General features: G+C 40.2%; 2 protein-coding genes across 2 annotated transcripts; both read left to right on the top strand.

The window, feature by feature from the left end:
* Positions 1-2,413: 2,413 nt before the first annotated feature.
* nppcl (natriuretic peptide C-like) lies at positions 2,414-4,348 on the top strand. The gene is made up of 3 exons (XM_032558273.1): positions 2,414-2,687; positions 3,366-3,532; positions 3,683-4,348. The coding sequence occupies exons 2-3, from the start codon at positions 3,434-3,436 to the stop codon at positions 4,001-4,003; spliced, it is 420 nt and encodes a 139-aa protein (XP_032414164.1). The 5' UTR covers positions 2,414-2,687; positions 3,366-3,433; the 3' UTR covers positions 4,004-4,348.
* Positions 4,349-9,810: 5,462 nt separating this feature from the next.
* Positions 9,811-15,720, top strand: gapdh (glyceraldehyde-3-phosphate dehydrogenase). Its single transcript, XM_032558268.1, has 12 exons — positions 9,811-9,892; positions 10,299-10,344; positions 11,584-11,683; positions 12,254-12,360; positions 12,482-12,572; positions 13,872-13,987; positions 14,084-14,165; positions 14,247-14,398; positions 14,504-14,582; positions 14,806-14,889; positions 15,170-15,267; positions 15,346-15,720. The coding sequence occupies exons 2-12, from the start codon at positions 10,322-10,324 to the stop codon at positions 15,413-15,415; spliced, it is 1,002 nt and encodes a 333-aa protein (XP_032414159.1). The 5' UTR covers positions 9,811-9,892; positions 10,299-10,321; the 3' UTR covers positions 15,416-15,720.
* Positions 15,721-16,055: the final 335 nt, after the last annotated feature.

The raw sequence follows: 16,055 nt of genomic DNA, 5'->3' as shown, positions 1-16,055 counted from the left end.
AATTATTTAATTTAATATTGATTATATTAAATATTAAAAATATTTATATATATTAATTTAATTATAAAGTTATTCTCTAAAGAAATTAAATATCAAACAAGATATCTATTAGTCTGGAAAGAGTTGCAAAGCCATTTCCTAGGATATTGGGACATTCCCAGGAACATCTGGCCTACAAAATTTACTCTTAAAAAGCAATGCTGATTCATCAAGGAGGTCACAAAAGACCCTAGAATAACATCTAAACCATACTTGCATCACTTGGCTTCACAAAATATGATGATTTAAAGGTCATATAGAGACAGTAAAATTGCACTTTTAGGAGCGTTTCAATATCAAAACCAGTGCTGACCAAAATATTCGAAAGGTTCTGAAACTACCAAGAAACATCTAGATGAGCCCAAAGATGTTTGGAGATGTATTTTATGGTGGGGGTGGGAGAAGTACAACTATTTTGAAGGTATGTGTCTTCTGGAAACAAAACCATACCACCTGTTAAGCATGGGGGTGGTGGTGTGATGATATGGAGCTGCTTTGTTTCTTCAGTACTGAGGTGAATTGCTGTTATTGTTAGAACTATGAAATCTGGCAGGAAATCCTGAAGCCTCTAATAGCAATAATCCTGAGCAACCCCAGCAAATTCACCTCTGAATTTTATTTTATTTTTTTAAATTGTACTCTGAAGGGCCTGGTTAATTTGACTTTTCAGTTTTTCGTTCATAAGCTCAATGTATGCAAGAAGAGTTAATTCTGTACTAGAGAACTATTTGCAAAGATTATTTTGTGTGTGAGACATGTTTTATTTCTTTGCAGCAGATTTTAGTCGTCAGTGTTTGAGGACAGTTTCTGAAACATGTTTTATTTCTTTGCAATGTTTTGGCAGGAAATTAACTCCATACAAAAAGTGAAACAGAAGAAATTTGTATGTCAATGTCAAATTTATTTATATAGCACCTTACAGCAGACAAGACTGCACCAAAGTGCTGCACAAAACAATAACACAAAAACAACAACACAATGACAAAACAGAACACACATCATTTAAATGCCAAAGAGTAAAAATGAGTTTTAAGAAGCGATTTAAAATGGTCCAGGCTGTGGGCAGATCTAATCTGGAAAGGTAAGTTATTCCATAAAACAGGGGCAACAACAGAAAAAGCTCGATCTCCTTTCCTCTTAAGTCGAGTTCGAGGAACTGTAAGTAATAACTGATTATTTGATCGTATAGCGTTCTGGACACAGACTGGAAATTTAAAAGGTCCCGAAGATAAGGGGGGGCTAACCCATTTAAAACTTTAAAAGTTAACAAAATTTGTAAGGAGGGGGGAATACTTTTCACAGTTCTGTGAAAATCAAAGTTGATTATTTAACTGAAGAGATAAATTCTCCCTGTTTTTCTCAGTAGTGATGTACTTTAAATGTCATTTAAAATGTTTTCCATTTTCTCTGATAGACTTTCCGTTGCCTATCTGTCCATTTCTGTTCTCCTATAATCAGTCTCTTTTGTTGATCTCCCTCAGCTCTCAGCCTGGTGTGTTTCTCTCTCCCTCCTTTTCTCCTCCTCCTACTCTGCTGCCTACTTTTCCTCCAGCGCTCCACTGACATCATATACCGCTGTAGTTCAAACCCCACCATCATCACTAATCTCTTTCTCTCCCTGTTCTCCTACGCCGTCTCCCACACAGCGTCCTCTCCAAAAAAGATGAGAGGGGCGCATTTTTCTGAAACGTTATGTAAAGACACTCGCAACAGCGGGGGTAACGGTGTGTTTATCTGAGGACAATTTGGGTTGAGAGTGCAAATGAAAGTGACAGTGCACTTTGCAACAAATGAGAGGCGATCAGCACGGATGCGTCTGATTGCTCGCCCGGCTTTGGGTGTCAGTAAAGAATGGGGTTTATTTACTTGAAATAATCACAGGCTGCTGAACTTTAAGGTCAGTGTGTTGGATCCTGCAGCCTCTTCTGGTAGTGTTGTAATTTAGCAGCAGGGGGTACAAGGACCAGATGGCACTGGCAGACTGTAAGTTACCCGGCAGAGAGGGGGAGGTCAGCGCACGCTGGGAAACACTACAGAGACAAAGGGAAAGAAGGAGGCTAATATGCTCAGAGGGTTGTTAGCGCATGAGAAATGTATAATTCAGGATAAGTCGTGACTGGACTGCATGAAGCCTCTCCCTGCCAGTTACCTGATCTTAAGCAGATCACAGTGATGAGGCCAAAGCCGCCTGCTGGCCTCTGACCTCGGCTTGTGCAGCACTCTGGCAGAAGTTTGGTTTGCAGAGCGCTGACCACACATACAGTCACCTTGGCAATGACAATCAATCCCTCCAACAAGGCTATGACATCACTGCAAAGAAAAGGAGGTGAGGAGGAGGAAGATGAAGGGGGGGGGGGGAGGCATCTCTGGCTCTACAAAACCTCTGCAGCATCCCAGCTGAAGCCCCAACATTCAGGAGACAGACGCAAGAGCAAGACAATCATCATCATTCTCATCATCAGCATCGTCCTCCCAATTCCATCAGAGCGTGGAAGCGAGGAGAAGGAGGTGGAGCCAGCCGAGTGAGAAACTGATGCTCCCAGCAGGTGCCAACAAGTGAGAGGAGCTGAGAGTCTGAGAAGGTGGGAATGGAGAAGAGTCTGTGAGAGGAGAAGACACCCAGCGCTCCGACAGAGAACAAACATCAGGTGAGCTTTTCTACTTTCATCCTTTCATTTTTACTCTTATTGTACAGTTTATATCTTAGTTTATGATTATGTTTATGAAAACTCAATGAAATAAACCTGAGCACAGATATATGTTAAGTTTGAAAAAACAGACAAAATGAAGATGCATTTTGAATGACTACACAGAATGTTTCTAGCTACATCATATCAGCTAAAGTTAATGTAGTTCACACTATTAAAATTATTTTATTTAAATAACTTAGTTATGTTTAATTTCTTTTCCTTGCGTAGCTGAACCTGGAATAAAATATAATTAATTTAATAAGGTCGCCTATTTCTTTTTGCTACTTTTTGACAGCTGGTGTCTATTCGAAATTTAAATAAATTAATTAAACCTGGCCACAGCTGTAGATTTAATTGGCTAAAATTTTAGTTTATATGTATGTGCAGTAAAGCATTTGTTTTATTCCAAAGCTTACATCTCTAAAATAAACACACAAAAGATTTTTTATATTGAATGTCTCTTTCTTTGGACTAAACGCATCTTAAATTGCTCAGCCGGAGGCAGCCTATTACTTCCTGTCACATACGCTACATGCATGACTGTATGTTTGTCTCAAAATACACAGAAAATGTGATATCGTGATTAAAAACAACGTTGTTTGTTTTTGAAATTCATGAATTTTCCTCCACCCTCAGCGTTCACATCTCTGCAGCAACCAGCACGTTTTCCGGTCCTCGTCTCTGCTGCCGTTATTCCCGCTGCCATGCTGCGCCCCGTGCTGCTGTGTGCCGCTCTGCTCCTCCTGACTCCCTTTGAGGTGACAGAGGCTCGCGCTCTCCATCCTGCTCCTGATGCTGCGCAGGTATGCTGGGTGGGAAAACAGGTGGACTGAGTGAGGAGAATACAGAGTGGAACAGCGGAGGAAAATGAAATGTTGTGCTGATTGAATTATTCCCCCTTGTGCACACCCTGAAAATTAGATTTCCTTTTTTTTCCCCTTCCCTCTGTGTAGTTTCTGGAGCAGTTTCTGGAGCGCTACAATGACCTCCTGACCCTGGACGACCTGGAGAACATGTTGAACAGCCAGCCAGAGGATCAGTCCACTGCCGCCGCCGCTGCCTCCTCCTCCTCCTCCTCTGGGGTCAAAGCAGCTGAGTACCCTAAGTGGGCTGATGTCCAGACACAGCCGGAGACCCCCTGGCTCCGGCTGCTGAAGGGGGCCCTGGCCATGCAGAGGGAAGCAGAACCAGAGAGGTCACGGAGGGGATGGAACAAAGGATGCTTTGGCTTGAAACTGGACCGGATCGGGTCCATGAGCGGACTTGGCTGTTAGTGGAGAGAGGAGAAAAAGATGAGACTGGGCGCATCCTTCTTAGATACACTCACACACAGGCATTCACCTGCAGAAACAGGATGTTTACATGTAGTTTCTCTGTAGTTTGGTGTAATGTGGTTTAAACCAGCATAGATCAGATGCCTCACACTTCATTACAGTATTAGAACATCCTAGCTTTGTTCTCATTAAATCCTCACAGTATGTGCAGTAAATGTAGACACGTTTTGACTTTTTTGTGTGTAACAAAGACGTGGAGATCCAAAGACGATGGCACCTGTAAACCATCTGCAGTTTATTTTTATGTTCACTTCTGATTTGCATGAATAAATGGATTTGACATTTGGGGTGCTCTGCTTTTTTGCTCATAGAAATTCAATTCTTGCCCACTCGCAAAGCCCACATGGTTCACTCCCTATTGACACCTGTCATCTCAATTTCTCCTTCAGCGTGGAGATTTGCATCCTCATGACATCTTGTTTTAACTTGATGATTTATTGAATGTTCTTGTGGCTGTTGGAAGAAGTTCACTCCTTCCCCCGTCATTCTGCTGCTTGGACCTGCTGCCACGTCCAAAACGCTTTATTGAACTGCCAACACAGGAAAGTTCCCAACGGGGGTTGGGGGGAAATGAAAACGATTTCATGTCTGTGAGACGGAGCTGATGTGGTTCTACATGGAGAACATGCTTACATATGAGCCTGCCAACAGCGATATGAAGCAAATGTTCTTTTAGAGTACTGATATGAGTCATATATATATATATATACAGTATATATACATATATTGAAAACTTCCTGGTTATTCCACCAAATATTGATTTCTGAACTCTTCCCACGTTAAAACATTACTATTGTTTATAAATGAATATTAACTTGTTTTCTTTGCATCATTTGAGATCTGAGAGCGCTGCATCTTTTTTGTTATTTTGACCATTTCTGCAAATAAATACTACATTTTTGCTTGTATTTTCGGAGCCATATTGTCAGTAGTTCATAGAATGAAATAACAATGTTCATTTTACTCAAACATAAACCTATAAAAAGTAACTTCAAAGAAACTAATCATTTTAAATGGTCTCTTAGTTTTTCCCAGAGCTGTATATACAGTATATGCTTGCTGTTTGCCTCACGCCTCCAGAACAGGATGACATACAAAGGACTCATTTGTACCAAACAAACAAAAATGTTACATTGTACTGTCAAAAAAAGGGAAAGTAATAAAGAGTTGGATGTAAAGGAAGTCAGTGTTTCAGGATTTTTGCAGTTGTCCAGACAGAGGATCATAAAACTGAATGCTGTTTTTCCATGTTTGGTTCTGATTCTGGGGATGCAGAGCAGACATGAACCTGAAGACCTGAGTGGTCTGGAGGGTTGGTACGGCGACAACTCAGCCAATATGTATAAACTAACGGATTTTAAAGTCTATTCTCAGAACTGCAAGCTCTATCTTCCTGGTTTTAATGAGAACGTGAGCAGCAGCAGGGTTATGGATCAGTTGCAATTTTCTGATTGCAGTTTGCCATAAAAGCATGAATGAGTTTCTCAAGATATTGTTGGAACATTAGTCTTAATTTTCCAAATGCTCTGCAGGTGATAGAAGGCCTTATGTGTCTCCAAAGGTTCATGTTTCTGGCCTAATCACCATTTTCCGGCTGTAATAACTAAAGCCTAGTGCTGACTCTTGATTGTTTCTCTTTAGGTCTGAAGGTAATTATTTAAATGTTGTTTTTATTCACATGGATAAAGATACATTGACACATCCATTCCTTTAATTTCTTTATGCATCTTCTCAACGCTTGAATGTGTTCATAGTCACCTGGCGACACGTTAATGTAGAGCTATACATCATCTGCAAAGTTAAGACAACTTCAATTATTTGTAATAACCTAAACTAGAGAAACAGAAGTATTAAATAGGAGGAACGCCCATTCTAGCCTTTGGGTTAACCTGCATGTGACTTTTGTCAACCTCGATGAAAAATTAGCCAGCTATTAACATGAAGAACTTAATTTCCAAGGTAATTCCCCTGTTTGGTTTAGGTGTGTTTTTGCAGGGGTAAATCAAAATCCATGCAAGAAGCCAGCCTGGAGGAACATTAGTGCCTACATCTGAAATGAGGTCTTGTGGGCAAAATGAGAGAAAATAAAGTCCATTATCAGCTGGCAGGGAAAGTGGATGCCCACACTTTGCCTGCAGCAAAACATAGTAAACAAGAGCCATCCAAGTCTGGAGTGATGATGCTATGCTCTGCAGCCATGGCAGCATGAATATGAGTCATCAGTTAAAAAAACACATCCCTATGTCCAAGTCACAAAATTTAGTAAAGAGTTTCCAAATGATTTTAAAAAGTTTGATGGATACTGGAAGGAAATCGTGTTAACTGAAAAAAGCACAAGCTATAAAGTGTAAATGTCTAGTTTTATGGATTTTTAGACAGCAGGTCCTCCAGCTTTTAGGCAAAGTTGTTCAAAGCTGAATTATTTTGCATATGCAAAACAAAGACATTATTTCAACATAACTCGACATTTTCACCTTTTCATACAAGGTAGATGTGGTTTTTAATTACCTAAAGGTTACAAAACAAAGTAAAAGAAAAAACTAACTTCATGTCTTGTAGACATCAGATACTTTTGGGTACTTGTCTTTCATTCCACCGAATCAAAACACCTAGAAACTGCAGGGAGGCATTTCTGCTATTGATCGTTTGGATGATTCTGTCTTTGTCACATTGACTTTGCTCATGCTACACCTCACTTCTGATTCACAGCGTCGAATCCTCACTCCATAAAATTAACCTTTTATATATATAATAACTAATTCTTTGCATAAATAATCTCCCTTTTCATTCTTTCTGGATAATTACTGCCAACAAAGTGACTTCCAAAAGTATTTATTCCCCTTAAACCTTCATTTTTTTAAACCAGCCCCTGAATTGTGCATTTTATGCCCTCTCACCAGTGGTCCCAAGATGAATAATAAGTTAAGTCAGTGAGTGTTATATCAGGAAGGGAATCTGGCATAAAACTTGAGGCAAAATATACATGTTGATCACCAAAATGACTCTGATACCAGATCAGTTGTAAGTCATCCGCTGTGACCATCCTTAACTGGAGCAGCTGAAAAAAGAAGAAACCTTTTCACATCTTGTGCATTAAAGCCGCAAACTGTATGAGTTTTACAAAGATTTCAGACCAACACATAAGAATTTTTTTACTAAAACAAATATTAAAAAATGTGGTGCGCATTTGAATTAGGCCCACCAGAGGGAAGATTGTAGCACCACCTTTTGCTGCAATTACAGCTGAGGGTATTTATCAAGTTTGGCCACAGATTCTCTGTTGTGTTTTTTGCCACTGGGAAGTTCTTACACATAAATATGCTTTAAGTTAAACATTTCCATTGCAGTTCTGGTTATATGTCCAGGTTTCTTTTCCTGCCTGACGGTGAAACTCCTCTCCAGTCCCAGATATTTTGCAGCCACTAAACGATTTTCTTTCCCGAATGATCGATTTTAATGTCGAGCTGGAGAGGCATCTCAGTCCCTGTTGAAGAAAAGCAGCACCAAAGCATGATACTGCCACCACCATCTTCCACAGCACAGATGATAGGTGTGTAATGCAAGTAATACGTTTTCCATTACAAACAGCTTTTTGCATGTTGGCTGAAAAGTTTAATTTTGGTCTGATTTGTACCGAGCAGCTTCTTCCACATGTTTGCTGTGAGTAGATTATGGCATCAGAAAACCTGATTTCTTCAACCTGTCAGTTTAGGTCCATGCTCTTTCCATTTTCCCATGATGGGTTGAACAGTGCTTGGGATTTTGCTTTATGATCTAACTCTAAACATGTCAGCATCTTTCTCTCTGATCTGTCTGCTGTGTTCCTCTGTTTCCATGTTGTTTGTTCACTAAAACCCCTGAGGCCTTCACAGATTAGCTAGATTAATGCAGAGATTAAACATCTGAACTCTTCAGTTGACTTTATTTATTAATTGTGGATTCTGTTTTGGGGTCCCATAGGAGAGGGGTCCAGAATTAGAAATGCATGATACCCTTTTTGTGTTTCATCAGTAATTTCTAACATTATGTTTATTTCTCCTTACACTTAGCAGTTTGGGCCTTCTTTATGTTAATCTGTCTCATTTAATCCCAATAAAACACATTTTGTGTTTTGTGGTTGTAACATGACAAAATGCCAAAAGGTTTAAGCAGCATCAATACTTGATCTTAAAGGTTTGAAAGATTGGATCATTTATTCTCGACATGCAGCCTTTAAACCTCAAAGTTGCAATTAAGAAAACTTTGTGGGGTTTTCTTCCATAACACAAGATGGCACTAGAGGACAGTCTGCACACAACTATTTGTTTTCTCACAATGTTGCAATCTGGACATTGTCCCTAATATGTGTATGAGGTGTAGAAATAATGCTTCAGCTCGATTTGCATGGATGCACATTTAATTTTGTACTCTTTGCAACACAATTAAGAGCAGTTAGGTAAAATGGAAATGCTGCCACAGCATAAAAATCCTGAATCATATTAGGTTTCAATGTTAAAACCTTAAAAATACTTTTTCTTAATGAAAACGTATCGCTGTTGTAAAACAGAAGGAACATGTGATCTGATTGAGGCTGCACTTACAGTACTCAATATAACTTGGCTCAAGAGCTGGCTGGCGAGCCAGAGTCTAATCTTAGCCTGACCTTTAATTCCCCTCTTTGACCTTAAGCTGTTAGAGCAGCGGCCAAGACTGGCATGCAGGCACTCAGGGTTGTGGTAGTTCAGCAATGCCAGGACACTGGACAGCTGCCACAAAACCCACAAAAGGTGTCCAGTTTTAAAGGAGAGTAGTAGTTGGGACACGTCTGCAGAACTCTGCACAAAGATGAAGAATACAAGTTGTCAAATGTATTTTTTTTCCACTTGGATCAAAGTGTGCAGTAGTTGCAAGATGCCGATTCTTTTGAAGGTTTCAACTCACAGACCTGACTTAAACTCACATGGTTATGATTCAGGTTTGACATTTTCTAATCTCCTCTGCAGAGCTTTCTTTTCTGATGTCAACAATGTTGCCAGGAAAGAGAGTCAAAAATAGATGTGGAAGCAGCAGCTGACATGGCTGAGCCTTGTCATGTCTTTGTGTGCAAGGGAAGAGAAGTGAAGCAGTTAATCTGGGAGCAGAAGGCAAGATCCCCTTGCACACACCTCCACAGTGCCTCTGCCTTCTGACTTTAAAAGAAAAAAGCACAACTTTCTTCCATTGCATCCTTTCAGGTATTTCTAAATAGCCTCAAAAAAGCCATAGTTCAACTGAGTAAATGGACTCAAGCACGCTCCTGTGCGCATCTGTGAGCGAAATTGAGCAATCAGGTTTCAACTTTTGACTTCTGCAGGGCGGATTGGAGCTGCAGGAAAAGAATAGCAGCAACAGAGTCAGTCAAGTGAAGGGTCATGGTCTTTGGACATTAAATGTCACAGTCAGTAAGACAGAGATTTGATCCCCCCCACCTATTCGCTCCATGTGGCTGCATTCACTGAGAAGGTCAGCAGGGGACCCCTGTCTTTTTTCAGACCACGATGTGAGGCCTTTAAGGTGTGGCAGTCTAAATCAGGACTTCTGAGACTTCACAACACTTTACGCAAATTAAATAACAGCAATATTTCGGTTTGTAATGAGCAGGAGGATAGGGACGAGATGGTGGTAACTTAGATAAAAGTGAAGTTTCAAACTGTGCAGTTAACGACCTTGACATTCAGGAGGAGGCTGGAAGGATCGTTCTGAAGGGGGCGTGGCTTCAGGGCCTGGTCAGTCATAAAAACTCAGAGTTAAACTTTGCTCTTCCCCACTCACACCCGGAGTCGCAAGACAGACTGACTAATCTCACAAACGGTAAATACCTCCAAGCAAGTCATTAAAATGTTTTAGTCAGGAAACTGCAGGAATTTAGCAGGCTGCATGTTTGATTCAAATCACCTGTTGACAGCGTGCATGGCTGATTAAATGCGTCTAAAAACATGTGGGCATGACATTGTTTGAAATTTGATCTTTTGGAGCTACTAAATATTTAAACTATAATTTTGTTCATCCCAATGTGTTCTTGAAGAGGCTCTTTGTTCTTGGGTCACTTAAATTAAAACTTTCCCCCAGTATTCAGCTAGATTGATTGATTTTTCTATTGCCTGTTTGATTGTTCAGTTTTTTTTATGCAAACATTTTTTTTAAAATGCTTCTCTTTAGAAAATTACAGTGTAAATTAGATATTTGTGGATTAAATGACTATTTCTGTTTCTTTCAGAGGACTAGACCAACTCAGGCAAAATGGTGAAAGTCGGTATCAATGGGTAAGAGCACTTTTAAACTTGTCTGTAAGAGATCGCACCTTGTGGCATTTAATTAAAACTGCTTTAAATCAGGACTTCTGTTCACATACATATATATATATATATATATATATGTCAGGAGTTATTTGTGTACAGAGATGTTTGTATTGATGCAAAGGTTTGTGCAAACTAAGGAAGAAACTGAAAGATAAGTCTTCTAGTGTGTTGCAAAATAATTGATTTGCATTCACACACTGGAGAGGAAAGTGTCTGTTTGATCAAATGAAATGTAGGAAAGAGCAGAGGGGTTACTGAAAGAATCTTACATGTTTTTTTTTAACAAGATCTACTTTTAAATTGTTTAAGTCTGCAGGGAAAATTGGAAAATTGTTCTAAATGTGGTTCACTGTTCTACTGACTACATCTGATTCATAAATCCTGACAGTTCGGTTTTGTTTTAACATCATGGTGAGAGAGGCCAGAGCCCATGTGGCAGATTAAAAACGATGATTTGCAGCTGCTAAAGCCACAAGTGTTTTCCAATGGAGGACATGCACAGGTGCTCCTGCCATAAAACCGACCATTGAGTAACTGCTCAGCATGCTTTTCCTGATCTTTGAACTTTGGCCTTCAGCAGATTACATTGTTGTACTTTCATCATCAAACTGTTGTTCAACAGGAGGCTGTTTTTTCCTGCTGATGGAAGCAAACTCAAAAGTCGCAGAGCACACAGTCTGACATTGGATCACAAATCTGCTCTTTTTTCCTCTACGTGCCTGACTTCCTGTTCCCTGCAGCTGCAGTGTTTAAGCACGGCATATCGGGACGGATTTTTGGACCCGGAGGGTTAAAAATTAACCCGGCCATTGATCAAACGTTGCACTGGCGTCACAAGGATTACCACATTTCAGAAACATTCTGACTTTCATCGACAGAACGCTGTCAAAGCCCCTGCAACACACCTCCTCCTCCTGCCCCTCCTCCTGAACTCTGGCCTTTCTTTGACTGCAGTTTCATGTCTCCTGGGGTGTTGTCTTTATTCCCACATGGAAGAAAAAGCCACACTAGTAGAGTGAACCAGATCCCTCCAGGGTTTTACTGAATGTCAAACTGAATCTCACGGACTCATTTCTGTATTTATATGAAGGTTTTCACCTTTAATTTCAATGAAACCAAAGCAAAACTGGGCAGATTGAGGTGGCATTATGTTGCCATCTAGAGGCCAGACTGAGAAATGTATTTTTGTCCACCTTTTTACAGATTTGGCCGCATCGGTCGTCTGGTGACCCGTGCTGGTTTCACCACCAAGAAGGTTGAGATTGTGGCCATCAATGACCCATTCATCGACCTGGAGTACATGGTAGGTCAAAAAATATGATCCAGGTCACGTCATCATGAACACATGCTGAAGATTTACAAAGTAGAGGTAATATTTTTAATGAGCAGTGGTTATTTTTGATGTGGCTGACTATGACTCCCTGCTCAGGGCACCATGGCCTTGGGGGAGGAAAAACAACCTAACCTGATGCAGAGAACTCTTAGTATAAGGGAAGCAATAACAGTATAAATGTAGTAGTGATTACTGGAAAATGAAGAGAATGGACAGGCAAAACAGACACTTTAGTGGATTATTTTTTAACACATAAACTCACCCATTAAAGAAATTATAATATTATTTAAAAACTCCATATATTTCAGGAACTTTATCACAATAAACACATTTTATAGATGAATGTTTGAAAATGTTATTTTACACTTGCAGCCCATAATATTTAAAATTATAATATTGCATCAGACCAATAAAAAAATTACAGAAATGTCTTGATGAAGAGTATATTTGATGCCTGCTTTAACATGATCCATTTTGAAAAGTACTTCTAATCTGATAAATGAGCTTAAAGTTAAATTCTGTCCCTTCTGGTCTTTTCAGGTCTACATGTTCCAGTATGATTCCACTCACGGCCGCTTCAAAGGTGAGGTCAAGGCCGAGGGAGACAAGCTGGTCATTGATGGACACAAAATCACAGTCTTCCATGAGTGAGTTCACCTTACAATTTCATTGTATGCTTAGTACAATTGGGTACACACCACAAAAATGCTCTAAAATTAGCTTGAAGATGTCAGCGGCTGAACTTTTGTTTTGTTTTTCTTGCTATAGGAGGGACCCAACCAACATCAAATGGGGTGAGGCTGGTGCTGAGTACGTTGTGGAGTCCACTGGTGTGTTCACCACCATTGAAAAGGCCTCCGTAAGTGCTAACCCCTCTTGAGCGTAATGCTGCTTTAAAGATGGGAAGTATTTTAAGAATAGTCAGTAACTATGCTTGAAACATGCATGGATGAAATAAAACAAAATTGAAAATTTCATTGGTACTGACCAAATACTGTTTTTCCACTACATACACTTGTGCAAGTAGCATTGCAAGAGTTTCATGGAGGGGAAAAAAATGAAGGAAGATTTTGCACATTTGGATGAACTCATGACATGTCCAGGGTGTATCCCACCTCTGGCCAACACAGATGAGCTGGTGTAGCTGATGGATGTTTTATAAAGCTCTCTGCTGTAGCAAACCAGGCTCAGGGTCACATTTACTGGATGTAGTGTGATGGGCTACAGCTGATTTTGGTGCCCCCTCTTGATCTAGTCTATTGCATGTGCAAAAGGTCACGCATGTAGGTAAACTTCCTGTCTCCATGAAAATGGATTTTTCCAAAATAACCTTTGTATTGGTAGGTTTAAAAAAACAAACAAAAAAAAACAGGATTTGTGAATCAGAGTGATTTACACAAATCAACAAATTAAGCTCTATAGGCACAAAACTTTCTTTAAAAATTAGAAAATATAAACTATCTATTCATTGACAATTTGAGGACCCCAAAACCTAAAAGCTTTGGACTACTGAGGTAGTCATTGTTAAAATCTACCCCCAAATGCATTTTCTTCCTTAACATGCTATTTTACAGTCTCCAGTTGGTGACATTCATTTTTGAGAACTTTTGTTGGTTTGAAAAAAAGAAAGCATATTAACTATTTTCTCTCTGACCAACCAGCAGCCTCTGACTGCATGCCTCTTGGCAGCGTCGCTTGTTAGTCTTGATTTCTTACACATTATTTAATAGCTGCCAGTAAATGAGTCGTTTCAAAGACATTATTTCTCTGAATGAGTGCAGGCAGTGCATTCTCAGTTGGAGTAGGAAGCCCACTGTCTTGTATGCTCAGATGTTTGTCTGCAGCTAAATTTGTTCATATTTTGATGAAATTAAATAGTCATCATTAATCTCACAAACTGATGTTTTCCTCAGGGTTTTAGTTGCTGCATGTGTCCATTTAAATCCAAAATAGGTCTTTGCCTTTAAAGTTATCTATACACCTTTTGAAATACATTTAAAAAGAGATGAATTCCTAATAAACATGACTACATAATTGTTTGAGATGTGAAACATTTTTGCAGGGGCATCAGTTCTAGATAGTTGCTTGGGCTAACTCGGTGTGAAATACCTTTTCTTTTTTTTTTCTTCTTTCCACACTCCCCAACACTTTACTTCAGGCTCACTTGAAGGGTGGTGCCAAGAGGGTAATCATCTCTGCCCCCAGCGCTGATGCCCCCATGTTTGTCATGGGCGTCAACCACGAGAAGTATGAAAAATCCCTCCAGGTGGTCAGGTGAGGATTATCCATGTGAACAGTAAAATAACTTTTTACCAATCGCCACTACGCCTCAACCAGGCTAATTGTTCTTAAAATGTCTCCTTTTGATAGCAACGCCTCTTGCACAACCAACTGCTTGGCACCACTAGCCAAAGTTATCAATGACAACTTCGGCATCATTGAGGGCCTGATGGTGAGAATTTGGCTTTATCCCAGAACATTTTGGCTGACAGAGCTGCTTTAAGCCGCCTCTTCTTTTAATATCCTCGTCCAGAGCACAGTCCACGCCATCACTGCCACACAGAAGACTGTGGACGGCCCCTCCGGCAAGCTGTGGCGGGACGGTCGCGGTGCCAGCCAGAACATCATCCCCGCCTCCACTGGCGCAGCCAAGGCTGTTGGCAAGGTCATCCCTGAGCTCAACGGGTCGGTCTCCAAAAATATCTTGCCATTTAATATAGTGTGTACCTGTAGCAGATATGTTGATATGCTTAAGTGCATCTATTGTGGTCTGACTTTGTCATTTTCCAGTAAGCTGACTGGCATGGCTTTCCGTGTCCCCACTCCCAACGTGTCGGTGGTTGATCTGACCGTCCGTCTGGAGAAACCAGTAAGTTGCAGCAAATGGAAATTCCCTTTTTAATTTTTTTTATTCCTCAACATAAAAGGAATAGTGATGAACAAAAATGACCTATTGAGTCATTTTACTGCTAAATATTTTGACAGTTTAAAGAAATCATTTGATTTACATTAAAATTAATAAATGATTGCACTTTGCTCATCCATGTTTTCATTTAGTCGCCAAAAGGCTTTAAGTTGCTCGTCTTTTACAGGCCAAGTACGATGACATCAAGAAGGTTGTGAAAGCCGCAGCTGAGGGTCCAATGAAGGGTATTCTGGGATACACTGATCACCAGGTCGGCACACTTTTCTCTTTTTGTTGGAATCTTGACTTTTGACAAAGTGTGGTGAATCTGATTACCTTATAATGTTGGATCAAATTAGGAAACATGGCTGATCTCTCTTGTTGCAGTTTTAACTGATGAGGCCAATGGGTCATAAATCCCAAAAGAGCAAAATATGAGCTAAATGTTCCTGCTGCACCCACAGGAATATCCTCTAAATGTAATTAAAATGTTTCTTAATCTTGCTGATGGGAGTTAATTGGCTCACTTTGTTCTCTTTGCTCTCCTGCAGGTTGTCTCCACAGACTTCAACGGCGATTCTCACTCCTCTATCTTTGATGCTGGCGCTGGCATCGCCCTCAATGACAACTTTGTCAAGCTCGTTTCATGGTGCGCCTTTAGCAATACCTAACTAACCTGCATCTCTACTACCAACAATGCTTTTGACTCCTTTCCTTCTGCTTTAAGGTACGACAACGAGTACGCCTACAGCAACCGCGTCTGTGACCTCATGGCCCACATGGCCTCTAAGGAGTAAACCAACCAGCTGACTGGCCGTCAGTGTTGCTTTCATTCTCCTTTCTATACAGAGTTATAAATGTACAAGATGTATGATCTGTGACTCTGCTTAGTTCCATCAGATGGTCGACCCCTACCATCATCACATGCCTGAGAAAACGTCCCACATGACAAACGAGTTAATCTGTTGACCAATTCTTTCTTTTTTTATTTGGTAAACTCCCTGTTCTGTTCTTGTGTTGGAAGGAGTAGAGGTGTGGAAGTTCTGTCTGCAGTGGTCTAGAGCTGCAGTCAGTGGTGAAATAAAGTCCTTTGTTTGTGAGATTTAAGGCTTTCTGTGTTCTTTGTTGTTGCTGCACAGTTTAAAATGATCCTCCAACGTAACCCCGTTTCTACCACAACAATCTATGTAGTTTTTTTGTTCAAATTCAAGATGAGATGATTATTTCCACAAAGCCATTCACCAGCTCCTTGGTGTGGTGAAGAAACGATCATAATCTTGAATGTGATGCATCTAAAAATCTCTGCATTAGCAGGATTTGCAATTATGCGTTTAGTGTCAAATGCAAAGACAGGTGGTGATGGAGGAGTATTCTTCCTGTACTACTTTCATGCAATAGTGTGGGAGGAATATGGATATGCAGATTATGTGCAGCAGG

This window comes from Xiphophorus hellerii, chromosome 3 (assembly GCF_003331165.1).
Source record: "Xiphophorus hellerii strain 12219 chromosome 3, Xiphophorus_hellerii-4.1, whole genome shotgun sequence".
Taxonomy (NCBI): domain Eukaryota; kingdom Metazoa; phylum Chordata; class Actinopteri; order Cyprinodontiformes; family Poeciliidae; genus Xiphophorus; species Xiphophorus hellerii.
The sequence above is the reverse complement of the archived record's forward strand: the minus strand, read 5'-3'. Positions and strand labels throughout refer to the sequence as shown.

Coding starts and splice junctions, on each gene's coding strand:
- nppcl (XM_032558273.1), top strand. CDS start 3,434: ATGCTGCGCCCCGTGCTGCTGTGTGCCGCTCTGCTCCTCCTGACTCCC. Junction 3,533..3,682: donor CTGCTCCTGATGCTGCGCAG/GTATGCTGGGTG, acceptor CCCTCTGTGTAG/TTTCTGGAGCAGTTTCTGGA.
- gapdh (XM_032558268.1), top strand. CDS start 10,322: ATGGTGAAAGTCGGTATCAATGG. Junction 12,573..13,871: donor CCACCATTGAAAAGGCCTCC/GTAAGTGCTAAC, acceptor ACTTTACTTCAG/GCTCACTTGAAGGGTGGTGC. Junction 14,583..14,805: donor CCGTCCGTCTGGAGAAACCA/GTAAGTTGCAGC, acceptor CGTCTTTTACAG/GCCAAGTACGATGACATCAA.